At 43.8% G+C, this 15835-nt stretch overlaps 1 protein-coding gene across 3 annotated transcripts; it reads right to left on the bottom strand.

The window, feature by feature from the left end:
* Window positions 1–463: 463 nt before the first annotated feature.
* On the bottom strand, window positions 464–15560 carry CHRNA6 (cholinergic receptor nicotinic alpha 6 subunit). Of its 3 annotated transcripts, none has more exons than XM_070499921.1 (8): window positions 15421–15560; window positions 14887–14968; window positions 14251–14704; window positions 12421–12560; window positions 5963–6007; window positions 5072–5181; window positions 3994–4969; window positions 464–2363 (listed from the first exon to the last, which is right to left on the bottom strand). In XM_070499921.1, the coding sequence occupies exons 3-8, from the start codon at window positions 14327–14329 to the stop codon at window positions 2232–2234; spliced, it is 1482 nt and encodes a 493-aa protein (XP_070356022.1). In that variant the 5' UTR covers window positions 14330–14704; window positions 14887–14968; window positions 15421–15560; the 3' UTR covers window positions 464–2231. The 3 variants fall into 3 exon arrangements, with proteins under 3 accessions (XP_070356022.1, XP_070356023.1, XP_014693290.3); XM_070499922.1 differs by having other exon boundaries at window positions 14251–14501; XM_014837804.3 differs by lacking the exons at window positions 14251–14704; window positions 14887–14968; window positions 15421–15560 and adding an exon at window positions 13635–14020.
* Between the last annotated feature and the right edge of the window lie 275 nt (window positions 15561–15835).

Here is a 15835-nt window from a genome sequence, read left to right as displayed (position 1 = left end):
ACTTAACTATTTCTCAAAGTTGTTTTTCAGTTGTTAAGAGATGCAATTACCAACCACTCTGAACTGGTGATCCAAACCCCACCACAAAAGTGATGCTGCTCAGAGGGGCTGAGAAGTATCCAAGAGTTACCTGTGCTTCATTTTAACGTTAAGATCTCCACCCCAGGAGGAGCGTAACCTTAGTAACACAATATGCAATGTATGTGGAGGCACGTTTTCAAACTGCACCCGTGAGAGTTTATGCCCACCTCTACACGTAATGATGAAACTTACCTTCTGAATATTTATTCCCCATCTGAAATAAAAGGCACATGTTTCCTCCCCCTTGCTCAGGGGCCACAGCTTTGGAAATGTTCCCTGTGGTCTCTTTATCCACTGCAAATAAATTTTACTTTGTGTGACAACTCCTTCTGGTAAAGGCTTTGATGTCAACTCACCCAGAAGCAAACCTGCTTTGGTTCAGTAACAGTTGCACAACAATGTGAATGTATTTAATACCGCTGCATTGTACACTTAAAAATGGTTAAGATGATACATTTTATGTTATGTATATTTTACCACAGTTACACTTTTTTAAAAATGAAATTAAATATTGATTATCTTAATAGTAAAAAAAAAGTATCAAGTACCAACCAAACTTCTGTAAACATAGATAAAATATAGGTACTACAATCACAAATATGAGAAGGATTAAAAATACTTTAAAACAGCGTAATTCAAATTTAAGACCTCCACCTGGTGTACCACAGACTGCCTTATGCTCCAGGATAGACAGACGGGGAAGAACTGACACGTGGTGATAGAAGTCACGGTGTATCAACATGATGGAGATTATGCAGTCACAAAAATTATACTTCAAGACTATGTAACATCACGCAGAAATGTTGCTGACATAATGTTTTGAGAAAACAGCAAAATGCAAAATTGAAAGGTAAAATGGAAGTGTAAAATTATGTGTGCACATAGACGAGAACTAGAAGGCAAAAGGCGAAGAGGAAATCAGTTCCTTTGTTAGGCTAGATTTATTTTTTCTGCTTTAAAATACATCTTTAAAATTATGGTAATATTTATACAACAAATAAGAGGATAATAAATTAGAGTGGAATAAAATAGATTCCCAAGGTTCTCCCTCTCAGAAAAGGAATTGCTCCAAAAGGTGCAAGATCACGATGTCTTAGAGAAGAAATAATTTTTTTTTTTTAAGATTTTATTTTTCCTTTTTCTCTCCAAAGGTCCCCAGTACATAGCTGTGTATTTTTAGATGTGGGTCCTTCTAGTTGTGGCATGTGGGACGCTGCCTCAGCATGGCCTGATGAGCGGTGCCATGTCCGTACCCAGGATTCGAACCAGCGAACCCCTGGGCCGCCGAAACGGAGAGCGCAGACTTAACCACTCAGCCACGGGGCCGGCCCCAAGAAATAATTTTATTTTCAGTCTCAGCTACAATGAACAAATAGAAAGTGTTATAGAAAAGATACCTTTTTGACCCATAACAAAGGTTCTTCCGGTTGCCCGGCCCTACCACGTCATTCCACTATTTTGATTGCTCTAATTATGTTCCCCACATGACACCTAATCTTGGAGATCTTTGTGTTTATGACATTTCCTAAAAAGCCGCAAGTGCTTGGGGACAAGAACCTATTTCTGTTACACTTGCGATGCCTAGCATCGTGCTGGGTTCCCACTCAAGTTTCATGCGATATGAATGCTAATTAAACACAGCCCGCTGAGATAGACTCAGACCACCCGCTTTTTGCCTATTAACGTATCAAATAATGCAGAAGTGTGTGAGCTACATCACAGAGACATGCGCGAGAAAGCAAGCACGTAATACTAGTTCACAAGTGTTGCAAATGTCAGCGAGGTCCAGGCTCCAGAGTTTCACGTCTGGCGTGTGTCATTGTGCTGACAAGCAGCATGAACTGGAGGTACGACAGAACGTCCTTCTAGCATGGGTTGATGCCGTACAGGATTTGCTCTATGGTGGGTCTTTCCCATCATGTACAGACAAGAGAAGCCTGTGAGTGCTGCCAGCTCTGGGCGCCAGTGTTAACGCGTCTTCAAGTGCCCCTCTCTGCTACATAAGAGGGCATTTGGACTCCTAATTTGCAATAATGTCCTCTTTTTTCATCTAGTCATCTACGGGAAAGCTTTATGTCCCTTCCCTTGTGGTAGGAACAGAGAACAAATAAAGCATCTGTACTTTCTGAAGATAAGAGGAAAATACAGCCTTAAGATTTTCCTGTGCTCCCCAGTAGTGGCTGTAGAAACAGCCCTGCAGTTCCAAACACACAGACAATGATAAATAGCCAAAGAAATACTCTGTCCACCACCATGGCCACGTATTTCCAGTCGTCTTCCACCTGAAAGGAAAATAAAAAGTTAAAGCAACTTTTAAAAGCCAAAAGCATAGGAAATATGCTGTTTCATAAATAAGCTGCTTCCTTTTCAAAGAAGATCTCCCTGGCAATTTTCAAAGCAAACATTGGTAGCATTCGGGTTAACCTGTGCCTCCTATACAGAACACGGAAGAAGTCCTGTTTTGTCTGAGGACGGGGGATGCACGCGCCCCTTAGGGCCTCGGGCAGCTGCCGACAGAGCAAGCGGGATTCCTTGGGTCACAAAGGACTTCCCCGACTCCCAAGGAATAGGTGCTCAGAGAGCTCCACTCTTGTCATTGTCATTGTGTTCTGACCTCTCGGCAAGCCTGGGAAATGGGTTTGAGGCGGGGGCGTGGGGTGAGGTATGATGAAGGAATGCCTCATCAGGAGTAGGCAGTCCTCGAGACCCCAAGTCACGCTGGCCGTGGAGAGGTCACTGCGTGTCTCACCTCCTTCTAGTTCCTGACCTCCAACCTTCTGCCGAAGTCTCAAGCTGCGTCTTGAGACCCCTATCTGGCAGTGATGGAGTCAACAGCAACTCTGCCCTGGATTTTATGAGGGTGTCGCCATGAAGGTGAATTCTGGGCTCACTCATCCTGTGACACAGCTCCCAGCCCCTGCCTGTGTGACATGCAATCACGGTATCTTCCCCTGCACCAACAGGGCAGACTTCAGGTCTTGCAACATCCTTCACTAGGAGATCTGAACGCTGGCAGCTGCAGTATGAGGTCAAACTAGGACACCTGGCATGGGTTTTCAGATGCCTTCAGCTGGTCATCCTTATGGTATGGAAAATTGACATGATTTTTTTTAATCTTTTTTTTTTTTTTTTTGGTGAGGAAGAGTGGCCCTGAGCTAACATCTGTTGCCAACCTTCCTCTTTTTTATTTCCTCCCAAAGTCCCAGTACCTAGTTGTACATGCTAGTTCTAGGTCTTCTATGTGGGATGCCGCCACAGCAAGGTCTGACGAGCAGTGCTAGGTCCACGCCCAGGATCTGAACCTGGGCCGCTGAAGCAGAATGCTTGAACTTAACCGCTCAGCCACAGGCGGGCCCCGAAACGATTTTCCTGAACTCTCCTAGAGGACAGGGGAGGCCCATGTGCTATAGTTAAACTCTGGGCAGCAGGAGCGGAACATGTTGATGCTAAAAATACCCCTAAGGCTCCTTCAGTCAGCACCTAATCCCTGTCAAGCAGAACAAGTGGGACAGGAGCCGGGCAGGCTCACCCGCGCCTCCCTCCACCACTCTCAGATAGCAGGCTGCTCTGCAGCCGTTGCTCCAGCCCCTCTGGGGCAGCTTTCCCCTTTCCACCTTTCTGCCCACGGCTGTTTCTTGTTCAGGGCCTTCAGGTTTCACTCACCAAGGTTGCCCTGAGTGATGATCTTAAGCAATTTCCACGTGAGTTAACATTTCTGGAGGTGGAGATTTGCTCTGGGGCCACACCTTACCACCCCCACCCTAGTCAGTCCGCTCATAACTGCGCAACAACAGAGCTGGACCTTAGAGCAACGCCCCTGAGCTCCTGTGAAGAGAACCCACCCTAGGACCCGCCACGCCCGGAAGGGGCCTGGAGGCCTGCAGCTGGGGGCGGCTGGAGGGGGGCACTTACCTCCTTCGCTTCATTTTGGTTCTTCATGTTTTCTGCTATGAATCGAACACTGTCAATCACGTCTTCGACCTCAGGCGAGTGCTCTGAACTTCCGGTCGTCCACTGTAAAGGCTGATGACTTAACCTTCTCCTGGTGGCAAGCTCACCTGATCTATGGCAGTGGCAGGATTCTTTCAGACGTTTGGGCTGTCTGCAATGATCCAACTTGACTTTGGCAGGCCTACTGGGAAGGCCTTTGCGCTTTTTCTCAGAACTTGCCTCCCTCGTCTTGTCCAGAGGCCTCCCCATCATCAGGATCTGGGGTAAGAGCCGGAGGAAAACCGTCTTCACCCATTTGGGCATGGTGTGTGTTGTCGGGCTGCGATAGTGTATGTTCAACACAAATACAGTCACCACGATGGACAGGGTGACAAAGATCATGGTGAACAGTAGGTACTCGCCCACCAGTGGGATCACGAGAGACGTGGACGGGATGGTTTCTGTGATTACGAGCAAAAACACAGTCAGAGAAAGCAGAACTGAAATGCAAAGTGTCACTTTTTCACCACAGTCAGAAGGCAGGTAAAAGACCAACACAGTTAGAAAGGAAATAAAGAGACAAGGGATGATCAGATTAGTGGTGTAAAACATTGGCAATCGTCGAATATAGAAAGAATAGGTTATATCTGTGTATATTTCTTCACAACAGTTGTACTTTATGTCATGCTTGTAGCCAGAAGCATCAACAATTTCCCATTCACTGTTTTCCCAAAAATCATTCATATCCACTTTAGATCCAATGATTAGAAGATCAATTTCAGCTTTGTCATATGTCCAGGAACCAAATTTCAGGGAACAATTTTGATGATCAAAAGGGAAAAAAGTGATATCCATAGGACAGGAACTCTTAAAAATGGCTGGCGGAGTCCAGGTTATCATGCCATCATACGTGAGAAGAGCTTTTGTCTTGCCTTCAACTTGGAAGTCACCAACAGCACTGCAAAGAAAATCAGACAGCATTAGCAACCTGCCTTTGCTATGGGTCAGCAGGTACCACAGGCAACTTTGGAAAGACACTACTGCTGTCAGACGCCCATACTTGTTATAGAGAACAATGTCAGGCTTCCAGATCTTATCTGCAGGGACGCGAAGAGTCTCGATACCATCATATTCCATTGGATCCCAGCGCAATTTATAATCATTCCAGATCTAAAGAAAATAGAAGTCAGTTTAAAAAAAATTTCTTAATAACTTTCTTCTAACGCTAATTCTATGTTGGTTCAGTAGTTTTTTTTTTTTTTTTAAAAGGCTTTAATTTGAAGAGTACATTGATTTCTATCAAAAGTTGCGAGATTAAATCCATGGGGAATAGGGGGCTAGGTAGCCGAACTGATTTTGGCAAATATAAATTATCCAATAGATATTAGATAATTATCTATTGATCATTAATTAGCTGACCAGGTTATAGGCTCCATTTCCATGTTCCATGGACTATATTCTGGAGTAGCAACCCATTTCTAATATTAAAAAGATAATTCAAGTGTACCATGATGAGTTCATTACAAAATCTGTGTAAATGATTCAGACAGTAAGAACGAGATGGTATAACTGATAAAACCAGCTGGTGGGAACCTAACCCACACGCTCTCGTGCTCAGCTGCTGATGTCCCTGGGCCTGGTGCAGCAGGATCAAAGAGTGGGCGTCTGACTCTGGAGCTCAAGGTATAGACAAAAATAGGAGACTTGAGAAGAGAAATCAGAAAGGACAGAGTCTCTGTGTCCCAGAGAACTTGCCACTAGGTTTCTGCACTGGTGAAACTTGCATCAAGCCAGCTGTTACAGACTGAACTTTAGGCTTTGGAGATACAGCATCTTTTGTGCTCTACCATAAGCTGGAGATGAAAGAGGGAACGCTAGACATTAGACATTGTTGGAGCTGACACACAGGTAATGCAGGTCCAAGAGAAAGACACATGGGGTAGACACATACGTGACGTAGCCACAGATTGGTTTCCATGATCTGGTTTACTTCATCCTGGGAAGAAGAAATAATATTTTTAGCCTCAAATATACTTGCCAATAAGATGGATCTTAGAGCAAGAATTACAATTAAAAAGAGCCAAATCTGAGTTATTCATGATAATGGAGGAAAACAAAGAAGACTGCAAATGTAACTTATAAAAAGCAACCAGAAATACGATATTTCCAGATCTGGTCCCAACTCTGTTGACTTTGAAAGGAAATATGCCTTTAAGACTGTTTTTCAAATTTGATTTAACCCTCAGCTCTTCTGTGAAGGCTTTCCGATCACCACAGCCCATAAAGATTTCTGATTCCATGAAAGGAAAGAAGAGAGAGAAGAGAAAGCGGGAAGGAGGGAGAGGAAATCTTCCAGATGGTGATAAGTCCGACCCTGGTTCACTGCTTTTGCATCTCCTTCCCCACTCCGTGAACACCTTCTTCCTCGACTAAACCTCGGTACTCTCTAGGATCTGGATCCTGAGTCCAGCTGCCCCTGGAGATGTCAGCCTCAGCTCACCGTGGAGTCTTCCAGCTGGAACTCACCACTCCCTACAACACACCCCCCAACCCCTCAAGCCATTGTTGATGCTTCAATCATTCATTACATTGAGTACCTACTATGTGCTCTGTAAACGCTGGGACTACAGTAATAAACAGGATGGAAACATCCCTGCCTTCATGAGTCTTAGTTGTTAGTTGGAGAGACAGAAAATCAATAATAGATACATAATATAATGTAAGATAAGATAGTGATAAGTCCTACGAAGAAAAATAAAGAGGGATGGGGTGGTCTGTGTATGTGCAGAAACACATACACACATGCACATATCCATGCTCACAGGCACACACACACACATCTATTTGACAGGAAGAGCAAAAAAGGCTTCTCTGAGGAGGCAGTTTCAGCAGGTATCTAAAGGACCCGACGAGAGTCGCAGGGCTATCTGGCAGAAAAGCATTCCAGGCTGACATTCCAGATACAGTGTGTTGCTAAGCAGCTGCCAGCTCTCAGTGGGAAAGCTACTAAAGATACATCCAGAGACTTCAGCAGCCCTACAGCACGACAGGGGGCTCTTGATGGCTACCCAGTGGCCAGCAGTGGGTTCCCAGAACTTGCCGACCTTGCTTCCCAAGATTCGAGCCCCCTCCAGAGTAAATGGGCTCAAGTGGAGCTGTGGCCAGGGCTCGGACCCCAGCCGGCTCTGGTTCACTGAGGCGCGCTGCAGGTCTCCACTCCCCCCGGAGAGCTCTAACTGGAGACCTTACCAAGCTTCCTCCTTCAGATGAGTTTGTGTCGAGTCATGGTAAGCCCCAGGGTTTTAAAACGTCGACAAAAGGAGTTATATTCATAGTTTCCTATTGGTCAAGGAAAGCAAAGAAATGGACTATACTTGTCCATTGGCCAAGCAGTCCTTGGCTTTACAAATACCCAAACGTAAAGTCAGTGCCTTCTGCTCATGAGAGGGTCACCTTGTGACCTGCAGATTCCAGCAGAGGTCATGTCAGTAAATCCATTGGCTGTCAGTCAGAAATGGACTAGCTCTGTGGTCCAGAAAGGTCTTGGAGGCAATTATAGTAAGCATCTTCCAAAGATCACTTCCTCTCTGTACACCAGCATACTGTGTTCAGAGGGCCAATGTACACTGTGAATTACCACATTCTGTTCAGAGATTTAAAATCAGTTGCAATATTGTCCTGACGACATCCCTGTCTCCCTGCTCACACTTCCACAGGCTGGTGAGGCTCCACGTGGTGTATACACCCTCAGAGGTGTCAGCCACATTTATGGATCAGGACCTGGTCTGGCAAGTCCTGTTCTCCATCCAATTGCAGACCACACCAATGGCTATGGGCACTGCCATCAGACAGCCCAACTGGAGGAAGCCAGAGAACCACAATACCACTCCACGTTCCTGGGACCATTATCCTATAGTACTATGAACAACTTTAACTTTATCATACATTTGATAACTTAAAAGAAATGAACGAATTCCTCAATAAACACCAACTAGCCAAATTCAAAGAAGATGAAATAAACAATCTGAATAGCCTATAGCTGTCAAAAAAAATTGAATTTATAATTAAAAATCTCCTGGAAAAGAAATCTCCAGGCCCAGTAAGTTTCCCTAGAGAATTCTACCAAATTAATTCTAATTAATTCATTCTAATTAATTAATTCTTCTAATTAATTCTAAAGAAGAATTAATATCAATTTTACACAATCTACTCCAAAAAATAGAAGAAGAATGAACAACTCCCAATGCTTTTTATGAAGCTAGTATTATTCTGACACAAAATTCAGAAAAAGACAGCAAAAAAAAGGGAGAAAATTACAAATCAATATTTCTCATGAACTTAGATGCAAAAATCATCAACAAAATATTAGCCAACTGAATCTAACAACACATAAAAAGTTATACACCATGACCAAGTGAGATGCAAGGCTGGTTCAACATTCAAAACCAATCAATGTAATTTACCCCATCAACAAGCCGAAAAGAAAAATCATGTGATTGTATCAATTGATGCAGAAAAAGCATTTGACAAAATTCAACATCAATTCATGATTAAAAGCCCTCTGAAAACTAAGAACAAAGGCGAACTTTCTCAACTTGATAAGAGTATTTACAAAACATCTACAGCTAACATTATATGAATTGGTGAAAGACTGAAGATCTTTCCTTAAGATGGGGAACAAGGCAAGGATGTCCTCTCTCACCGCTCTCACTCAACACAGTGCTGGAAGTTCTAGCTGCTGCAATGAGACAAGAAAAGTGAAAAAAGGCACAGACTGGAAAGAAAGAAATAAAACTACCTCTATTTGCATATGACATGGTTGCCTACATAGAAAATTCATGGAATCTATAAAAATACTGAAACTGATAAGTGAGTTCAGCCAGATCTCAGGATACAAGATCAACATACAAAATGCTGAAGAAAGAAGAGCTAAATAAATAAGAAATATTCCACATTCATGGATTAAAAGACCCAACATAGTAAAGATGAGCATGAAGACTCATTGTTGTAAAATCTATAGATTTATGCAATTCTTATCAAAATCCTAGCAAAGTCTTTTGTGGACATATGCAGCTATTCTAAGGCATGGGCCCCAGAATAGCTAAGAGAATCTTAACAAAGAAGAGTAAAGTGGTAGGAATCCCTCTAGCCAACATTAAGACTTACTCTCCAGCTACAACGATCAAGTGTGTGTGGTATGGGTGGAGGGGCAGTCACCTAGATCAATGAAACAGAATAGAAGACCCAGAAACAGAGCCACACAAATGTTCGCAACTGATTTTTCATAAAAGTGCAAAACTAATTCAATGGAAAAAGGATGGCCTTTTCACTAAATGGTACTGGAACAACTGGACACCCATAGACCAAAAAAAGAGAAAAAAAGGACCCATGTCACATCTTAGACAAAAATTAACTCAAAATGGATCACAGGCTTAAATGTAAAACATAGTAAAACTTTTAGAAAAGAATAGAAAATCTCCAGGATCTGGGATAAAGCAAAGAATTCTTCGACTTGACACCAAGAGCAAAACATACAAAAGAAAAATGGATAAATTGGACTTCATCAAAATTAAAAGCTTCATGTGAAAGCCCATGTGAAAGGGATGAAAAGATAAGCTACAAACTGGGATAAAATATTTGCCAATCATATATCTGGCAAAGCACTAGTATCTAGAATATAGAAAGAATTCTCAACACTCAACAGTAAAAAAAAGAAATCAAACAATCCAATTCAAAAATGGGCAAAAGGACACGAACATGTCACTGAAGAGAATATGCAGATGGCAGATGAGCTCATGAAAAGATGCTCTATATCATTGGTCACGAGGGCAATGCAAATTAAAACCACAATGGGATATCATTACATACTTCTTAGAATGGTAAAGAAAAAATAGTGACAACCCAAATACTGGCAAAGACGTGGATAAACTGGATCACTTGTACATTGGGATTGGGCATGAACAAGGGTACAGACACTCCGGAAAGCGTTTTGGCAGTTTCTTAACTAAATGTGCAAGTACTATATGACCCAGCAATTGCCTCCCTCAGTTTTTACGGAGAGAAACAGACGCATGTTCACACAAACACCTGTTCAGAAACGTTCACAGCAGCTTTACTTGTAACGGACCCAAACTGGAATCAGCCCAAATGTTTTTGAGACAATGAATGGTTAAACAAACCCTGGTATAAACGCTGTGAAATACTACTCACCAAAAGAAGAAATCAACTACTGATACAACCCACTTTGATGAATCTCTAGGGAATTATGCTGAGTGAAAAAGCCAATCCCACAAGGTTACACACGGTATGATTCCATTATATATAACTTTTTTAAAATGACAAAATTTTAGAAATGGAAGGCGGGTTCGTGGCTGTGATTGGGGAAACTGGGCGGAGCGTCCAAATCTCTCTATTATTTCTTACAACTGCATGTGAATCTACAATTATTTCAATAAATAAAATTTTGATTTAAAAAACTACATTTCCCAAGTCTCCCTTGCAGCTAGAGGTCATCAGTGAGAGGGGACGCAGAAGCTCTCAGTGGGAGTTCTGAGAATAGCCTTAAGGAAGTCACAGGTGTCTGCTATGTGCCCCTTTCTCCCTTCCTCGTACATCTTGCCAAGAATGTGCATATGGTGAGTGAAAATCAGCAGTTATCTTGGACCTTGAGGCAACACCAAGAGAAGAAACCACATGCTAAAGATGGTGAAATAGAAAGATAGAAGGAACCTTGGTCACTGTCACCACGTATGCCTTATGCTTTCAGCATCACAAACCATGTGATTGACATCTCCTGGAGTGATGCAGTGCATAACCTGGGCAACTGAACACGGTGGTGCAACTGCTAATATCATGAAGCCACCTGGTGTTAACCTCCTAGACTGTTAACCTTTAGATTTCTGTTACATAAGAAAGAAACTCGTCTTATTTAAGCTGTGCTATTTTTTTTATTGCTTGATAACAGCCAAATGCGATGTCAAAATCTGTATTCAGCAGTCCCCCACACACCAGCTCCAGAACAACGTCTGAAAGGGCAAATCAACCAGGGACTTGAAGTGACATTGTACAGTGACATGACCTTCATGTACTTTAGAGGAAACAGCTCAGTCTTCCGTTCATAGCAACCCAATCCATAGCAAGTACGGCTTCCAGCCCAGTAGGAAACCAGTAACCAGTACTAAGCTATTTAGGGGGTGAGGGAGAGGTGGTCAGAATAGACACAAAAGAAATATTTATTAAAGGAATGAGTGGGCCTATCTAGGTGAGAGAAAACATCTGGCTTTTTTTATTTGAACCAATCTGTATCAGTGTCTACACACTTCCAGCCTGGGCCAGAAGCTAGAGGACCAGGCCAGGGTCAGCCTAGTCCACCGGGAAGCATGGGCTGGAGAAAGGTGGGCCCTGACTTCACATCTGCGGTTAAGGTCTTTCCCCGAGTACACCTAGAGAGCCCCACTGTATTCCGGCAAAGTCTAGGAGAAGGGAGGGCTCGCTCCCCGTCCACGGGCCGGGACTGACCTGGTAAGGGCTCCCTCCGTCTGTGCACTGCTGTCTCAGGAACGCTCTCTCACCCCGGCCTCTGGAGATGCTTCAGACTTCCCTTTCCTCCTGAGCCTGCCTGTTGCTGGAATTTGGTCCCAGTCCTGTGGCTCAGGCCAGCCCTGCCCGCTCCTAGGCCTTGGAGCTCAGAACCCTGCTCGAAGTTAGTGTACCAGGTCCCACTACCTTCTCCCCTAGCAACCAGGGTGTGAAGGTTATTCAAAAGAAAGCACTCTAGTCCTGCTTGCCCTTGAACACCATAGCAATTAATTAAAATAAGAGCTCTGAATTCTCATGTTTTTTCAGGCCTGGATGGAACCCTATATGATAGAAAGTGAATTTTTCTTTCTGACAGAATGTGCAAGACTTAGAGCAACTCTTTCTCCATGGAGTGAAAAGAGCATGAGCTCTGGGACAGAGCAGGCCTGCTCTAAGCCTTGGGTCCACCATCTGGTAGTTGTATGACCTCGGGAACGTTGCTGTACTAAGCTTTCGTCTCCTCAGCTGCAAAAGGCAGGTGACGGCCAGTGAGTGTAGGCAGTGTCTGGTGCATAATAGGTGCACACGGAAGTCACCTTCTTTTGTATTCTCCCTACAACTTCCCCGTCACCTCTCTGTTTCATAAACTGGTTCTGCAAGCACTTCCAGAAAAACTCTGCCTTAATGTGAACAATTACAGCATCGGTGGGGAGAATAGCTCCCTCCCAATGGATGGCTCTGAAGGGCCAGCACTCATGTAGATTTTTGTTTGTGCGTACTTTTTACGTGTACTTATATACCGTGTGCACCAGCGGGGACAATGTTCGGGAATGGCTCTGACCCTCAGAGTTGGGGCTCCTTGAGGAGCAGCGGGGAGCTCGCGGCACTTACCACGTCAGCTAGCTGTGTGATGGCCACTTCAAAATACACCGTGACAGGGTCAGAAACATTTTCCACAGGCCTGATGAACTGGTTATAATGAGCAAACAGTTTGTGAAAGAGCCTCTCCTCAGATGCACAGCCTGCGCAGCCTGCGTGGGCAAACAGAGGGAAGAGTTAGAGAGGCAGAGAGGGCACTGGCAGGTGGGGAGGTTCTGGTGGCTTCCACCACCGGGCAATGCGGGCAGTGGGGCATCCAAACCCCTTGGGTGCCCTGGCTCCTGCACAGGGCCTTCCCACGCACGTCCCCTGGTGCCTGTTTCAGCTCCTTTCTAGTCTTGCTTGCTAGGCTTGCTAGTCATCTTTGCAACAGAGACAGAAGAGTAACGCCTACATCTCAGGCCTGGCGAGATAACTAATAAAATACTGTTCATAAGAGCACTCTTAAAAGTCTGAGGCCCCGCAAACACCCGGGAGACCCGAGGCTCGGCCGTCTGCTTAGGTCGCTGAACAGCACTCACAGTCTTACTGATCCCGTAACCCCAGCAAAGGCTGCCCCTCAAACGCTGCGCCAGCTGACTCTGTCTCCGCCACCAGCAGGCGTTTAGCTGGGAAACCTTCACCACGAAACTGGAATTACTAGGAATTCCACTAAGGTCTTAATTAACAAGGCGTACTCCTTTCAAAATCAACTTTGAAATTCAATTATTTTGGAGATTAGTGAGAGTGCAAGGTTTTTAAGGCAAATTTACTTAAAATGCTTTTTAAAGAATTCAAAATTGGTTCTTATACAATAGCATTTTCTGTTATTAAAGTTTAGACAATAGTTTAATGCATATCTTTGTATTTTGTAAGAATGCATTGAAAGCAGGTTACTCGCCCTCATTCGGCATAATTCATTTCCTTCACGCCCTCCATATTTTCCCTTATAGCATTCAAATTTGACACCTGAAATATTATTCTACAAATTTCCTAAAGAGATTTATATCCTGAAAGAAAAAATTTAAAGGGATTGAAAAGCTTGTTAGGCAAAATTAATGAAAGGATGGCTCTTATATTACTAAATAAAAAGAGTTGTTTGATGAATGCAGTTGGAAACACTGAAATACAGATTTTACCAGGAAAGAACAATTTTAAATGTAAAACACCATTCTTAATATCAGAATTAAGACTGATAGAAATATTTCTACATAGAAGAGACAATAAAAAACAATCCTCCCCATTACCCATTTTCTCTCTTTGAGACACTTTTTCCCTTGGAGACGTTTTAGCCGAACCGCCGCTGGGTCCCCCGCAGCCAGCGCCCAGGGGCGCGGTGTGGCTCAGCAGAGCCGCAGCTGTCCGTGGCTAAGTCTCTTAACTTTTACAATGAACGATCTGAGTCTTAGGACACACTTCAGCACAGTAACATGGCACATTTCCCAGGACAAAGGTGAGTACAAAACGAAGGGGTCATAGACGGAGTAATAGTTTCAGCTCACAAATAAAACACAGTTTAGAGAAAATATTAAATACAAATAAATATATTGAATACATCCTTAGCAGAGATGGATAGAAAACTGCATCATTATTATTACTGCCGTATTTTGATTGGAAAAATAAAATATCATTTGCAACATTTCACTGTCCTCCCCATTACACCCCCAAAAATCTCATCTTACGTGTGAAGCCTAATCAATCAATAAATAGCTTAATTAGCAATTCTAACAGCAGTAATTCCTGTGCAGACATTCTACGTGTTCAGCCACAGAATATTGCATCTCTGTGCAGCAAGACCAACCAGAAAAGGAGAGTAAATACATGTAGCTCAAGAATATGAGATCAAGCAGACACAAAACCTACCTTTAAAGAAAGGTATCAGTATACACAACCAGAGACACAAACCGAAGCGAAGGGACCCCTGGCCCCTGCTGGTCAGCATGATGGAAACACACCTCGATTTCCTTTTCTAGTCGAAAGATTGTGGAAAACAAAGAGCTATCAGACAGCCACACGCATCCGACCTTTCAGTCATCAGAGGCCCAGGGTAATCCGCGCGTGTCTTCCGTGATAAAAACATTCACGACCGTAACCCGGTGTCCCCGTATCAGAGCCTGAGGCCAACAGAAAAAGGCAAATAAAAAGGGCACAATCTCCTGTCGGCTGAGTCATCACATTTCCTGTCACCCTAGATGTCTTTTCGTGCAAGAGCCGTGAAGAAAAGCAGGGAGGCAGTGCTCAGCAGACAGGACCGAGGGGACGGAGAACACCACCGTGACTCGGTGGGCCTTTCTACGGCGCGGGCGCAAGCACAGTCCTGCGGGGAACAAGCACACATTTACTGAGCTCCAACGGCAGGGAAAGTGTGCACCGGGTCCCAAACAGTGTATTCTGATTCAGTGAATTCTCTGCTTAAGCAAGGCTTGTTATTGGAAAACTTTCCAAACTATGAGCCCCTGTTCCTGTCCTAGTATGTGGCTTACAGAGAACAGAACTCACCTGGTTTTCTCTGACTCCAGGGCTGCTGGTGCCTCATCTTTCTGAGTTCAGTGACCACCACCCAGGACTAGAGACTCGAGGTCTGAGATGAGAGGAGTAAGCGCTGAACACAGGCTGCCACCTGGACAGTTCCATGTTTATTTAAACATCCTTGTCACCAACTGGTTTTCTCACAATTTTCTTCTTTCCTCTACAAATTTAGTATCAATAGGATTCTGATGAATTAGGCCTTCTGGTCAGATTTTGGTGTGGGTTAAAGAGGAGTTAGACCCACAACAAAATGAAAAGGCAACCCACAGAATGGGAGAAAATATTTGCAAACCACGTATCTGACAAAAGGCTGATATCCAAACTACATAAGGAACTCATAAAACGCAACAGCAAAAAACTAATGAGTCCAATTTAAAAATGGACAAAGAACCTGAATAGACCTTTTTCTAAAGAAGACATACAAATGACCAGGAGGTATATGAAAAGGGGTTCAACGCCACAAATCATCAGGGAAATGCAAATCAAACAACAATGAGATATCACCTCACATCTATTAAGATGTCCATTATCAAAAAGACGAGGGGCCGGCTTCGTGGCCGAGTGGTTAAGTTTGCTTGCTCCGCTGCGGCGGCCCAGGGTTGGGATCCTGGGTGCGGACACGGCACCGCTTGTCAGGCCACGTTGAGGCAGCGTCCCACATCCCACAACTGGAAGGACCTGCAACTAAGATATACAACTATGTATGGGGGGCGGGGGGTGCGTTGGGGAGATAAAGCAGAAAAAAAAAAAGACGAGAGATAACAAGTGTAGGAGGGTGTGGAGAAAAGGGAATTCTTGTGCACTGTTGGTGGGAATGTAAATTGATGCAGCCACTACGGAAAACAGTATGGAAGCTCCTCAAAAAATTAAAAATAGAACTACCATATGATCCAGCTATCCTACTTCTGGGAATATGTCT

This window comes from Equus asinus, chromosome 27, assembly GCF_041296235.1.
Source record: "Equus asinus isolate D_3611 breed Donkey chromosome 27, EquAss-T2T_v2, whole genome shotgun sequence".
Taxonomy (NCBI): domain Eukaryota; kingdom Metazoa; phylum Chordata; class Mammalia; order Perissodactyla; family Equidae; genus Equus; species Equus asinus.
This window is presented reverse-complemented; position numbering and strand designations above follow the sequence as displayed.